At 38.8% G+C, this 15,167-nt stretch overlaps 1 protein-coding gene across 1 annotated transcript; it reads right to left on the minus strand.

Annotated features, from left to right (window-relative positions):
• Positions 1-4,446: 4,446 nt before the first annotated feature.
• On the minus strand, positions 4,447-13,029 carry LOC110042837 (uncharacterized). Its single transcript, XM_020748219.2, has 10 exons — positions 12,948-13,029; positions 12,304-12,363; positions 11,739-11,827; positions 8,810-8,984; positions 8,498-8,647; positions 8,058-8,297; positions 7,609-7,758; positions 7,178-7,411; positions 6,697-6,861; positions 4,447-4,708 (listed from the first exon to the last, which is right to left on the minus strand). Exons 1-10 carry the CDS (start codon positions 13,003-13,005, stop codon positions 4,605-4,607), a joined length of 1,425 nt encoding a protein of 474 aa, XP_020603878.2. The 5' UTR covers positions 13,006-13,029; the 3' UTR covers positions 4,447-4,604.
• Between the last annotated feature and the right edge of the window lie 2,138 nt (positions 13,030-15,167).

A 15,167-nucleotide genomic window follows, 5' to 3' on the forward strand; every position in this document is an offset into this window, starting at 1 on the left:
AGGAACCTGCAACGCTGACTACCCTTCTGTTGACCATAGCTCGGCTAAAAGAGCCCCAGTGTTAGAAGCGGCTATATTTCTGGTAGCAAGCTTTAAACCAATCGTTCAATTATTTTTCCCCTTTTAATTTCACCTAAAACCAAGGCCATCACGAGTTTGGTTAGGGTCCTTGGGACTGAGAAATATCGCCCAAGATCTTGGGAATCAAGCTTAAGTTAGTCAAAATGAATTTGCGCGTAAGCTGGTCACGGTTACTTTTCCCTTGTTAAAATTAGTTGTGGCGATATTTTGGCCAGCAATCTCGAAACCGAGCCTGCAATTATTTCTCCCCTCTCAATTTCGCTAAAACCAAGGCCATCACGAGTTAGTTTACAGTTTCTGCGACTGGGATATATCGCCTAAGGTCTTGGAAATCAAGCCGAAGTTGGTCAAAATCAAGGTGCGCGTTAGCCGGTCTCCGCTACTTTTTCAGTGTTAAAATTAAGAGGTGCTCTATTTTGGCCAGCAAGCTCGAAAAGGAGCGTGCAATTATTTTTCACCTGTCGATTTCACTGAAAAGCTAGGCCATTACGAGTTAGTTTAAAGTCCCTGGGTCTTGGAAATATTAACCAGGCGCTTGCAAATCGGGTCTAAGTAGATCAAAATCATGGTGTGCGTAGCCCGGTCTCTGCGTCTTTAACTAAGTTTAACAGGGGCTATATTTCGGGCAGCATGCACATAACTAAGCTTGCGATTATTTTTCCTCTGTCGATCTCCCTAAAGGACAAGGTCTTCTCGAGTTACTTGGAAATATCGTCCAAATTCTTGGAAATCGACCATAAGTAGGTAAGTAGTAAGTAGTAAGTTTAACAGGGGCTATATTTCAGCCAGTATTCACATAACCAAGCTTACCATTATTTTTTCCCTCTCGATTTCACTGAAGAACAATGTGTTCTCGAGTTAGTTTTAAGTCCTTGGGAAACGGAAATATCGTCCAAGCTCTTGGAAATCGAATGGAATTAGGTCAAAATCCAAGTGTGCGCAGCTCGGTCTCTGCGTTTTTACAGTGTCTAAGTAAGTTTGATAGGGGCTATATTTTGCCCAGCATGCACATAACCAAGCTTGCGATTATTCTCCTCTGTCGATTTGAGTGATGGACAAGGTCTTCTCGAGTTAATTTAAAGTCCCTGAGACACGGAAATATCGTCCAAGCTCTTGGAAATCGGGTCTAAGTAAGTCAAAATCCAGGTGAGCTTAGCCCGGTCTCTGCAACTTTTCAGTGTCTAAGTAAGTTTAACAGCTATGGGTTATATGTTTTGGGCAACATGCACACAACCTAGGATGCGATTATTTTTCCTCTGTCGATTTTACTGAAGGGGAAGGTCTTCTCTAGTTAGTTTAAGGTCCCCTAGGCTTGCAAATATCGAGCAAGCTCTTGGAAATCAAGTGTAAGTACGTCAAAATCAATATTGGCGCAGCCCGGTCTTTTCTTATTTCTAGTGTCTGAGTAAGTTTGACAGGGGCTTTATTATGGCCAGCATGTATATAACCAAGCTTTCGATTATTTTTGGCTTGTCGATTTTACCGAAGGACAAGGTCTCTTAGATAGGGAAGAGCGCGAGTGACGTCATAACTCAGACATACTTAAAGAAACAAAACGGAATGGTGGAAGATTTGACGCTTTTTCAAGCGCGTAAGCAAGTGTTCCTAAAACAATTTTTAAAACGAAAATTTGGCGTTCAGTTTTCCTCCCGTTTCTTTCAGAAAACGCCTATGTTGTCTGACTCTCGTGGGGTTCCAATAATTTGTATTCTATTTTAGACTTCGCGCGGGGGCAGGCCTCGGAAATATCGTCCCAGCTCTTGGAATTTAAGTCTAAGTAGGTCAAAGTCAAATTTTTGTGCGGCCCGGTCTTTGCTTATTTCTAGTGTCTGAATAAGTTTAATAGGGGATATATTTCAGCCAGCATCCACATGACCAACTTTCGATTATTTTTATGTCGTCGATTTCATTGAAGGACAAGGTCTTCTCGAGTTAGTTTTAATAAGTTCCTGGGACTCGGAAACATCGACCAATCTCGTGGAAATCAAGAGTTAGTACGTGGAAATCAAAGTCCGCACAACCCGGTCTCTGTTTCTTTCCCGTGTCTGAGTAAGGGGCTATATCTCGTCCAGCATGCACATGACCAAGCTTTCGATTATTTTTTGCTTTTCGATTTTCCTGAAGGACAAGGTCCTCTTGAGTTAGTTTAAAGTCCCTATGACTCGGAAATACCGTCAAAGGTCTTGGGGTTAGGGTTACGCAAACTTTGATTTTGACCTACTTAGGCTTGATTTCCAAGAGCTTGCACGATATTTCCGTGTCTTTGGGACTTCAGACTAACTCGCGAACACCTTGAAATAACAAAGGTCAAAACAATTGCAAGCATAATCATTTGCATGGTGGCCAAAATATAGGCCCTTTGGGATTACTGAGGCACTGGAAAGAAGTAGAGACGGGCTGTGCTCCATTTTATTTTGAACTCATAAGGTTCTATTGCCGAGAGCTTGGACGTCTTGTTTTTTTTTTTTTGAGGGTCAGGGACTTTAAACTCACTCGAGAAAACCTTGTCTTTCTGTGAAATCGACAAACGAAAACTAATCGCAAGCTTTGTTGCGTGCATGAAGGGAAAAAGACAGGCCCTTTTGGACTTACTGAGGCACTGGAAGTAAGCAGAGACCGGGCTGCGCACATTTTGATTATGACCTACTTAGGCTTGATTCGCAATAGGTTGGATGATATTTTCGAGTCCCACGGTCTTGAAACTAACTAGCTAAGACCTTGAAGTCGACAAGCGAAAAATAACCGCAAGGTTGGTTATGTACATGGTGGCCAAAACATAGGCCCTTTGGACCTACTGAGGCACTAGAAAGAAGCAGAGACCGAGCTGCGTACATTTGATTCGCAAGAGCTTGGACGTTATTTCCGAGTTTCAGGAACTTGGACCTAAATTGTACAGACCTTGTCCTTAAGTTAAATCGATATGCTAAAAGTAATCGCTCGCTTTGTGATTTGTATAGTGGCCAAAATAAAGGCCATTTTGTCCTAGCATGTGTTTCAAGCGTGCACCCGTTGAAAAAGTTGGGGGTTTTAATTATCGCGGACTCCAGTTTTCACTTGTCTACACGTATCCGCACACGTTCCTTGGCAGGGGTTGCTGCGCAAGGTGGAAGTCACTCTGGCATGCAGTGCCAATATTTGATGTGAGGGGTCGAAAAACGGGCTTTTAGATGCTTTGGTGTAATATGTTATGCCACATCGATTTTGGTAACTGAAGTCGTATACAGTAGCAACAGAAAAATTTCTTTACTTGAGCCAAGAAAAGAATGATAGAAGTAATGATATGATCGGGTCCAGGCAAAGATTAAGTACTCTATCTGATACACTCGAACTGTCCATTGATAATGTTCCGATTGAACAAGTTCCTCTGTGAAATCACTTGGAGTATATATCAACGAAAATCTAACGTAGCATTCCCACATTGATAAACTGTGTAAAAAGATCGCTTCCACAATTGGAGCCATAAAGCGTGTTAAGCCATTTGAGCCTCAATCTACCCTACTCTGCATATACAATCCGCTAGTTCAACCTGACTTTGATTACTGCAGCCTAGCCTGGGGTAATTGTGACAGGAGTAGTAATTTCATCGGGCTATGACGCTGATGTCGATTCCTTGTTTCACATACTCAGCTGGAAAGACTTGCAATCTCAACGTCAAATTCAGAAAGCCCAAATGGTTTTCAAGTCTTTAAACGGTCTGGTTCCTGAATATCTCACTTCTAAATTTGTAACGCGAAATGAAACAAATTATGCTCTGACAGACTCGGTTAACAAACTTGTCGTTCCCTTTCCGAGAACTAACTATATGAAAAATAGTTTTAGTTACAGCGACGCAACCCTTTTGAACAGCTTACCCTGTAACATTAGAGATTTTAATTCATTAAATCGATTTAAACGCTTTCTCTATCATAATTTTTAAACACAAGGCATTCATAGAAATCAGGTTTATAAGTAGAATATTGCTGTAAGCTAATATAATATTAGGATTAGAATTTGAGGTTTAGGATCTTAGACATTTTATCGGGATTTATTGTACCTGGTGAATTTTTAACCGTGTATAAATAATGATTAAAGAAAGAAAGATATTCATAAGTTTTCATAGGGTAGAAATTCAAAAAGAAAATCTAGAGGAAGGGTGAACTTGCCGTCCATTCCTAAACTATTAAATTAAAGAATAAGAAAACGTTGTGAAATGTGAGAAGTTGAAACCATAGTGCGTTTGGGGATATCCGTGAATTATGACGTTGAGAAAAGACTGTAAGTTTTGCTATATTTTCAGTTGTGTTTTGTTCCTTAGCTGGGACACGAAGGCGTATTCAGGTGATGATTGATTACGTCATCCATAATAATAAGTTTCAGAAGACTTGATTCTTCGAACCGTCCTTTAATGAATACTTTTCACTAGTCTGTCCTCTTTACAGGAAATATTATCCAAATCTGTAACTAATAGTTTATTGGTGCGTTTCGTCTATTTTTCCATTCCTACATGCGCAGATCTTATACTCTTATTTGGTTGGAACCACTGTTTAAGGACTTCTGTTTCTTCGCTGAATGTCTTTTGGGGAGAACCCTAGGTTTAGAAACTCTTCTGGACCATCATGGGCCACGTCACTCGACTGCTTAACAGCACCTGTTAAAAAAACATGAAATTAATGTTTCTTCATGACAACACAACCAGGTCATGAACATCTCCAAAAGTTCGCCGATAATATTATAGAGTGAATGGAATTTAAAGCGCTGCAGGGAAATAACTAAAGAGAGTATATAAATAATGGATGTAACGAGACCTCCTAAACTGTAAAAATGATCCTTAGATTATCACATCTCTGAGGCTAGTATCTTGGAAGATGAAAAAATATTATTCAATGCAAAAAAAGGTTCAGTGTGAAAGATCATGTCAAATTCTACTACTAAGAAAAGGAAAATCATCAACATGTAGCTCAATTAATTCTTTAGTACTGTCACTGCAAGTGAGATGAAGTAATTGACAGTCTTTGAGGACTATTAAATGTTAAAAAAAAGAAACAATAAAGCCATTGGAGATACCCAAACTTATTTAAGAGACTTTGCTCCCCCGGCCAGAGATTCTGGATTATATATAACGTCGATTGTGGATAGAAGTTGCAAGTTTTAAAAATAGGCCTTACAGTTGGGCGATTTGAGATAAGTTTATCCGTTTTTGTTTTGTTAAACCATGCAAAGTATATCTCAATAGTAATAGCTGATACTCCTCAAGATATCGATGTCAGTTACCTAGCCGGGTGGACAGGTCTTACAAAGAAAAATACAGTCGGGATTCAACATTAAATAGCTACAAAAAGCAGGATATTTGGGAGAAGACTAATGAAAGACTAATGAAAGCATGAACGAGGAAATAAAAATGCAAAAAACAGCAACGCTAAAACATGAAAATTAACAATTACAAATACTAATATAAAGGGAAGATTAAGACTTGAGAATTTGCTGCGTCACTCAGTATTCCTTTTTGAACGTAATTCTGAGAGCTGAGAGCCTACTTTATTGGGTATTATTTTATTTTGTCCTTGTAAAAACTATTTATTTTAAGGCTAGAAAACAAAAAAGAATTGTGAAATTTCGCAAATCGTGATACGCAATTTTTTACACAATACTGGTAATGACTCCCTTTTCTTATTCGCTTAACAAAATGTGATATCAAGAAACAAGAGAAAATACATGGAACTCTCTCGAAGCGGAGCGACGTTGATTTGCCGCTAACCTCTTTTAGCTTGAAGTTACTGTAATGTACAAAAGAGTAATTTTCTTATAGCAGAGATCGTATTCTTTTAAGACTCTCACCCTCTTGTTAGTTTTCAAAGATTCAGAGTAATTGGGAAGTTAAGGGAGGGTAATAAGGTGTTTGTTTTGATGTTAATCTGGAACATATATCAAATTGGTAGGCGTGTCAACTTCATTGATAAGTTTATTCTAGATGTGAAAAGGAAAACAGAAATACCTAAAATACACTTTGAAAAGGAAACACGAGGTTAACTCTATAACGTTCCCTTGAACAATAACATTAAAATATGTTATATAAAAGCTATGGTAACAATGATGGGACAAGATACACTAGAGCCACTTTTACAAGAAAAATAACCCGCAGGCGAACTGAACAGTTATACGAGCGCGACTTATATAAGACGCGAGGCGCTCGTTTAAACGTTTCGCGGCTTATTCGCGACTAATGCCTCGCTTTTGTTTTGATTGTTATAGCAGTCGCGGAATTGCGCTAGCGGCCTCATGAGCGTGGGAAAAACCTGCGCTTGCGCAGTGTGAGTTCGCGTCTTACACAAACAAGCCGCGATACTAGTTATACGAGTAGTTGGGCGTTTTGTATAAACCGCGGTTTATTTAGGCCGAGCTCAAAATCCTCGTCTCACCGAAGCCGCGGCTTATGTAAGCAACGGCTTGTATAAGGCGTGCACGGGTTAAAATGTACCGTATACACGGCAAGTTCGTGCTTTATGTAAGCCGTGTTCGCGGACAAATATCCGTGCATATTTTCGCCCCAAATGGAGTCTATTGTTTATATAAATTACCCTTATATCTCTAATAGGTCTATAGGCCGTACTGACTAAGGAATGGCAGCAAAGCACTTACCTGGAATGGTTATCTTGTACACATAGTTGGCTTCAGTATCCCGGCCTCCACACAATTTAGAACCACTACCACACGGTTGGCTTGCGTTTTTGCCCTCAAAACACTTGTCTGATGAACCAAACTTGTCAAAATTCGTTATTTCAGGACTGCTGCGCACACAAAGTCCTAAGGGGGGGTAAATATCGATGTGAAAATGATGCTAAATACACCTATTTACTATGCATACTGCTACTGACGGGAAGTGACGTCAACCAACTGATAAACCCGTAATGTGCTAAACTTGGCTGGGTATTACTGTCATTAACCCTAAATTTAATAATGATAATAATAATACAAATTTATTTAAAGAAGATCTTTATTCATAAACGTAAAGCTTGACTGTAGTGCTTTTTGTTGTTCGTTGTTGTAAATTAGAATTTCATGATAGAACATGAGTAGTATTGAACGTTAAACATTAAACTATTGAGAATTATTCCCTAACCAATATCTCTGACTCCAAAATACTCCCATCCATTTTGTTTTGCGACTCGTGCGCATCTGCAGAGGAATTCTGGGAAGTCCACTTCGTACTTCTCACTAAACTGAAGCATATTTCCAGCGAAGTTCGGTTTGTCTGGCGCCGCTTCATTATGGAAAATATCTTTCATGACGAGGTGGTATTTGTTTTCTTTGTAACAACCCACAGGATTGATTTCTACTTCACAGGAGCCATCCTCTGTAGGAGAGATAAAATCAAAAAGATATAAGGAAGAAAGAAAGAAATTAAAAAAAGAAAGAAAGGAAGGAAGGAAGAGAGAGACAGAGAAAGAAAGAAAAAAAGAAAGAAGGAAAAAAAGAAGGAAAGAAAGACAGAAAGAAAGACAGACAGACAGACAGACAGAAAGAGAAATTTCTGAACAGTGACTGTCTTACTTATTTTGTAGACGTAGTTTGCTGAATGCTTGCCCGAACAGAACTTGTTGTATTTCGTACATGGCTGGAAGCACTGGTTAGTACATCTAGAGCTGATACCATCTCGATCATACATGTATGCTAGCGTCCTGTCACCGCTCCAACACTCTCCTGTAGGAAAATGCTCAGTTATCTATCTATGGGTTTATTTCGTTATTTCTATCTTTGCTTATCTTTTTGATAATATGTTTAAAATTTCTTTTTTAATTTAATTGGTGACTTGTATGATCACGCTCTTGTTGTTGTTTTTTTTGTTAACTTCTTCACAGGTATGTTCCTGCTAAAGGGCTAACAGGTGTAAGGAGAGTTTATGCATGAAAAAAAAACATACTTGCTTTCTACAGATTTCTTTGAGTTCATTTTATTTTGCTAATCTTGTATTACGAAAAAAGAAAATAATTATTTCTCACCATAAAATTGCATGCCGAAGAAGGTGTAATTTTTTTCCTTGGCTTTGAGTGCGCATCTACAGGCAAAGTCTGGCACATAGACATCCCAGTTTCGCCAGTCAATCCTCTGTCCACTGAATGTTGGATGCCTGGGATCTCGATCGTTGGTAAGATACTCTGGTAGTGGTCTAGCTGAGACTATGTGGTTATCTTTAAAACATCCAATCTTCTCGAAAGCTACAAGGGGGCAGCTGATGTCCACTGTAACCAATGAAAAGAATGTCGAGATTATTAAATGAAGCATTAAGTTAAGAGTGTGAAAAGAAGGGCATAAAACCGAAGGTAGTCCGTGTGATCACCATCGTATGTTTTAAGCTCGTAAGAAGCGCACAGAGACCATGCAGTAAGAAGAACTTACATACTGAGATGACCTGAGATCAGGGATTAATGATGATACATACCGATCTGATACACCATGTTGCGCAGGTGTTTACCCATACAAAAGCGAGTATTTTTTTGACATGGCTGGTAATCATCTTCAATACAACCATGTTTATCTTCGCCGTGCTTTGCATAGTTGTCATGGTCGCTGTGACCAGCCCAGCATTCCCCTAGTTGAAAGAAAAGGTAGCATAATTATTTGTTATTATTTTTATAGGGTTTATTTTTATTTTCCTATTGAGAGCAATCAATTCTTGATACGAAACAAAACTGTTATTGGAAGAACTGCTTATACTATAGAGAAACGGTAATTGAAAAGGTCTTAAACTTACCGTAAAACTGAAGACCGAAAAGATCGTACCCTAAATGCTTCGCCTTCTGTGCACAGCGGCAAGCAAATCCCGGATAATATTCATTCCAGTTAAACCAGTCGATCTTTCTACCACCATAGTTCTTGATGGAGGGATCACGCTCGTTGTATATGTAATTGGGCAGAGCTCTGTGGTGCTGAGAATTCAAGGGCGACACACGTTTCAGCTTCTTATAATTTCTAACTAACAGAAACATTATTGCTAAATGGATTGCACATCCTGCGGCCAGCTGCCTTGATGCATTTATGTTGAAGATTTTGATTGAGATGAGCTGTCACTGGCTAAGCAAAGAATAAGTTCCAAACTAAACATAAATCAAAGAAATAAACTAGTGGAAGCCACATCAACCGACGATGGATACCTGGACTTACAGACTTAGAGACTGGACTTCCAGACTTAACCTAGAGGGTCTCAATAGGGTGGTGGCTTTTCCAGATAACAGTTAGTAATTTGTCTTTTTCACGGCTCACGGTTAATTTATTTTTGTTACGGTTAATATAACTCTTGGAAATTAATTACCGTTGGTTGAAAATTAAAATTAGTTTTCATCGATTGCTATAAAACAAATTTAAGGTCTTTAGACCGGGCATTCCGGGATTGAAAAAGGTATCTTTACAAGAATCGTAGACTAATATAGTTACAACTAAGTCTACTGGCTTTTCCCTGTCCTACCAAACCACAAGACAAGGCACAGAAAAGCTTTGACAAGAGATCTTGAGACTTGAGACACATTCGCAGTTTCCTATTTGTCTGGTCTGTTTTACTCCGCTGAGACCCTCTTTATAATGAAATAAACGTCAGCATTTGTCTGGTTTCAATCTAAAACGGGTTGTGATAACAGTATACACTGCTGAGCCACAGAGTAAGCAAAAAGTACAGCACTATCTCTCAAGTAAATTTTTCACGGAAATATGCCAGGAATTTTCTCGAGGAAAAGAAAAATTGTTTTAGCTTGCTTTACCCAGCAACCCTAAGGATTTAGCCAGGACTCGATAATGCTAACTCTAAGACGTTTTCAGTTTTTCTGAACGACTGTATTCATCGTACGGAACTAGGCTTAGATCGGTAAACGTGCGCCCTGAACATGAACTAATTAGTGACTTATCCGAACTGAGAGTAACTTACATGTAAATTCCCATCCTTGCTGATTTTACTACTTAGGAATTGTGTGAATGATGAAAGTAGATCTGAACTGGTGGTTATACACCGAATACAAATATGGCGGACCACTCGGTCGGCGCCCGGGACGAGTCGCATGAAAGCGAGGCTAGTCAGGCTTTGATGTTTTGTTTTGGCAATGCTTCCCCAAAAAAGTCTTGCTTCGTCGTCGATCTGGTCTGTTTTATTTACCTGTGGCTACGAGCTGCTGCGTTTCTGAACGCGACGAGAAGGGATATAAATTTTCCACCGTTCGCCTCTTGAGCTTCGGGAAAATAGTGGATCAATGGAATTCGTTGAGACGAAGGAAAAGAGTTCACGATCGCCGCAGGAACTAAAGTTTGTTCGCTACATTTCACATTAGAAGATCTTAGAAAAATCGTTTAAATGACGAGCTTATGTGGTGTCTGGTGGTGTTCCAACACGATTTACATGGCCAGTACCTTCCTCAAAGTAAAGAAAAGCTCCTCTTGAAAAACATCGTCTGTCTCAAAGGAAGAAGTTGACCTCGCGTGCACTCGCACGGAATCGCACGAAACAAATACTACGGTGTAATAACCAAGCGAATGAACTTCAACAGCCCCATCGTTGTATCCAGTGAATGCTTTGAGCCAAATGAGAACGACTTAAAGCTAAATGCGGTCGCTTACACATTTTCTAAGATCTTCCAGCCTGAACGAACAAACTTTAACAGTTCCTTCGGCGATCGTGAACTACTTACCTTAGTCCGTTTTCCCTGAGAGGCGACCGCGGAAACGAAAAAAAAAATCACTTTCTCTGCTGTGGAAGATTTCAATAGCTGCTTTTCACATGACGTCACTAAAATTCGAACTACAAAACTATTGATCTTACTGAGATTTTACTTAAATGATGAATTAGAGCAGCTGAAAACTAATATTCATACAAATTTTCGCTCCGAATGGGTTTTTGGTTTTGTGTTACACTACGCTTGAATTTCTAAGCTTTTGCGTGACGTGGCATTTACGTGACGGCCTAGAGAGCTGTCATGATGGTTAAAAAAAGTGACTTATTTCGGGGAACTTGGCTATCTGAACAGTTCATGTCTTAGAAAAAGTATTATTTTAATATTTTAGAGGTCCTCGAGGGATAAAGTCACGTTTTTGTAGCAATACTCAGAGACAGATGTTTCTGTTGGTTTCCGGCCGCCATGTTGGTGCCCATACGGATGGGCACCAGCATGGCGTCTCCATACAAATCTCTATAAATTTGGGTAAGAAATTTCTCCGCATATCTGGCATAAGAAATATTGCTGTGACCAGAATTTTGGCGAGAGTCTTTGCATATTTACCTTCTTTCATTTCCCAGATTCTGGACTTTATCTATTGACCGGTTTTGATTTCTATTTTGATCTATTTTGAATTGCGTGACACTGAAAACCAGCAATTCGTTCTGGTGGCATTCAGGAACACAACAACTTATAGGAAGGGCGAAAAAAAAGACAGACCAGATCGACGACGAAGCAAGACTTTTCTGGGGAAGCATTGTCAAAACAAAACAACAAAGCCTGACTAGCCTCGCTTGCATGCGACTCGTCCCGGGCGCTAACCGAGCGGTCCGCCATATTTGCATTCGGTGTATAGATCTTTTATTTCGTTACAGCCCAACCTTGTGTCTTTTGAAATTTTTCTGCAAAGCTTTGTATAAATTTAATTATTTAAGCTGAAAACGTACATATTGTCATGTAACAAGCATTCACGTGTAATGTTCATACCGTGTCTTTGTAGCATCCTATTGTTTTGAAGTCGACATCACACCTTTCTCCACGACAGAGATTTCCAGTCACATATTGTATGGAGCCACCTTAATAAAAACACATATTAAATTTACATGTTTTAATAATACCAGTGAGTACGATAAAAAGTACAACTCAAAGCATTGTCAGTGAGCAGTGTCATCACCAATGGGTTTGGAAAGGAAGTTTCTGTTCGCTTCGAAACAACGAAAAACGAAATCAAACTTCATCCCCAAGTTGATTCGGAAATAAAACAGTTTTCATTCTTTGTACATTAACATAACTAAGAGGAGCACATGAAGACATGATCTTTCATATTCACTTGCAAGTAAAGCATTTTATTTATATTATTTAATTTATTCTCTCCTGGATGGGATTTTAGTCATTCGCAGGAGTACCCAAGGATGCCCACCCTTCCCACAACCACACGGATAGTTAACCCTTGAGAAAAACGAGTTACCAGGTTGTAATGTCCCGGTTATTCAAAAACAAATAACTGAAGGTTTAAATAAAGTAACGTTAATTAGAAACTGAATCAACTCACAGACAAGTGCCAACAACAACAACGTGGTTATTGGGCTCATTTTCAGCTGTGTTTCACCTCCTGTAGGAAAATAATTTAAAGCAAACAGCTCTATACTTATCGGTAGCCTTGCCGCTTCACAACCTATCCCGTATCTATATAAAAAGGGGCGCGACGAATGAATGACAAATGAAAAGCTATTGAACAGGAAAAGCGATTTGTCGTTTGTTGTCTTTGTTGTGTGATATTGGTTATCCCAACTGACCTATATATTTTTTTTTCTTTTTTTTTTTCACTCAAACTGGTGCAGGCTTAAAAATGATAGTGAAATATTCGTCTACTGATGGAAGTTCCGCTATATACAGATCTAGAAAAGGCAAAGATCGCTCAGTTCATAGAGAGTTAATCTTTATATCTGTACACGCCACAACAGTTAAAAGATCAAGAGTAAATCAACGCCAATTGTCTCAATCTAAGCTTGGTCGGATTGTTGCAACCCATTTACCTCTATGATGCATTTTGCTTAACTTTTTCTATAACTTAAAGCAGTTATTTAGATGCAATTCAATTTTTAAACCTGTTGCGTGTCATAATATCGTCTCAGATAGCTTGGTCTAACCAGCCTGCTCGTGTAAGAGGATTGTAAAGGACTTAAGGTAACTTACGTTTATCCCCAAGGAAGAAGCAGTTGCGCTGACTGAGAAAGAAACAAAGATCGGGCATATTTATACAGAATAGTGTAAGGAAAAAGTGATTTTTATCAGCAACATTTTTGAAATACGAATTCATTATCACAAGTATTATCGTAATCGTGGGAGGGATTTTACCACACATATTCACTCGCCATTATTTTACGCGGTCATTTAAGTTTGGATGATTGCAGAACTATTTGCAGAGAACAAACGAGAAACCTTTAAATTTTTATCTAAGTTAGAATGCTGGAACGTCGCTGACATGTTTGCCTCGTTATCACTCCAGTTGGCAATTACGGAAGCTGCTAATTCATGGATATAAGGTCCTGCTTGTTGATTCTGAAAGTTGAGCATTATGGATTTCGGATCTAATGTACGTAGGATTTATATTATTATATGATAGTCGGAAGAGAGTTTCAAAGGGCCCCCTAAAACCATTATGTCTGAAGCCATTATGTCTGGTGATAACGTTTATAGTTATTCCGGTTGTAAAAATATCTGTTGTCAATACGAAGGTCATATCTTAATTCATAATCTTTCGGTCAATAGTAGCTCTTTAATTGCCTTAGATAATATTTTTCATCAGCTATCACTTTGTGTTCTTAACACGTTTAGAGGTAACAAACATTGGTATAATTGCTAAGTGGAGTAAAAGCAAAACTACATAAGGCCAGGTAGTTAGACCAATAACCGAGTAATAATAAATCGAATTAACATGAAGAAGCGACAAGTACAGTCAGCCAAACTGAGCGAGATTAACTTCGGCAAAACTCTAGATTTTTACTTCAGAGAGCCCAACACGTTTCACTCGTTAACAGCAGACTTAATCTATTTTCCTTGTTGCTACGAGTAAAGAGAATCGTTAACTCATATTGCCCTGAACCGCTGTTTGCCCTGCTACGCACAGAAGGCCTGACTTAACAGTCATGCAGATGATTCCATGGAGTATTTCACAATTCAAGGAAATTTGTTTGGCATGACGTTTTATTAGGTACAGTATGTAGTCATGAGCTTTTGAGTTAAGAGTTCTAAGAAGTATCACTGTGCAATAAAAACAGCAGACGAGCCTTGCTAAGGAAGACGCGCAATGAAGTTTCCAACGTATCTCCCTTTCTCTTCTTGTCACGTTTTGCGTTGATACGAGGGCGTGTTCCTTTGTTTCCTTTCTTTTGTTTTTTAATTCAAATGATTGTAATCACAGCCTTCTTTCGATCATATCAGCCAAACGTTTCGTTGGCTACTGCCCACCTGATTTGTCAGCTTATCAGAGGCGAGTGAGTTTTCAGTTATTGGACAATGAGTTCCAACAGGCTGATCTAAGTCTTTCATTTTACTAAAAGGAACATTTTTATCACTCATTGTAACACGGAACGTTCAAACTAAGCTAGAAAAGCATTTTCCTAGGTAACGTGAAAACGGAAGTTATGGTAATCACCTCGTAGAGAACTGAATATCTTGATCTTTATTCTGTTTTATAATGTGCAATTATATTAATTACTGATCGAACGCAATAGGGAAAACAACAAAATTTTTATCATCTCATTAAGCGATTCATAATGACCGTCATAACTATTCTTGTCGTTAAATATCTGTCGTTGTTTCAAAGCTCATCTCTTAAATTTAATCTCTTGGTAAATGTTGGGTGTTTCATTATCGCACGTTAACAGCGATAACAGTCACCATTAGTCACGTCTGGCTTCCTGGAGTAAAATCACCCTGCAGGGATAGCGAAGCCACGAAGCAAGCATTGTCGCATTAAGCTTCACAAGGTTATCACATACGTTCTGCCAAACTATAGGGAAAAAAAACTCAACTTAAAGTTTATTTTTCGTGATGTGAAGCATTAAGCTCGATTACACGATTAACCAGTTCTGTTTCATGGAAACGTTTTAGTAAAGCACTATCCATACCATTTCTATTTTTTGTTTTCGTGTCTGAGTCTAGTTACTTTAACGTTGGAATTACTCATGTCTGGCTTATTTGTTAAGTACATGTGTTTCACCTTCGCTGCAAGTTTTCCATTGGAAAAGAAGCAATTTACCTTTTTTCCCTGGCTAAACCTTACTTGGACAGTTATATCTAAGGATAAACAATCAGAAATTTGATTTTTCTCGTGAATGAGTGAGAAGTCGTAAAACTCCGAATAATGATATCGATTTATGAACATCTAGCGATACAAAATCCTAAAGATTT

The sequence above is a fragment of the Orbicella faveolata genome, unplaced genomic scaffold (assembly GCF_042242905.1).
Source record: "Orbicella faveolata isolate gen_17 unplaced genomic scaffold, um_ofav_v1 contig_2, whole genome shotgun sequence".
Lineage (NCBI taxonomy): Eukaryota > Metazoa > Cnidaria > Anthozoa > Scleractinia > Merulinidae > Orbicella > Orbicella faveolata.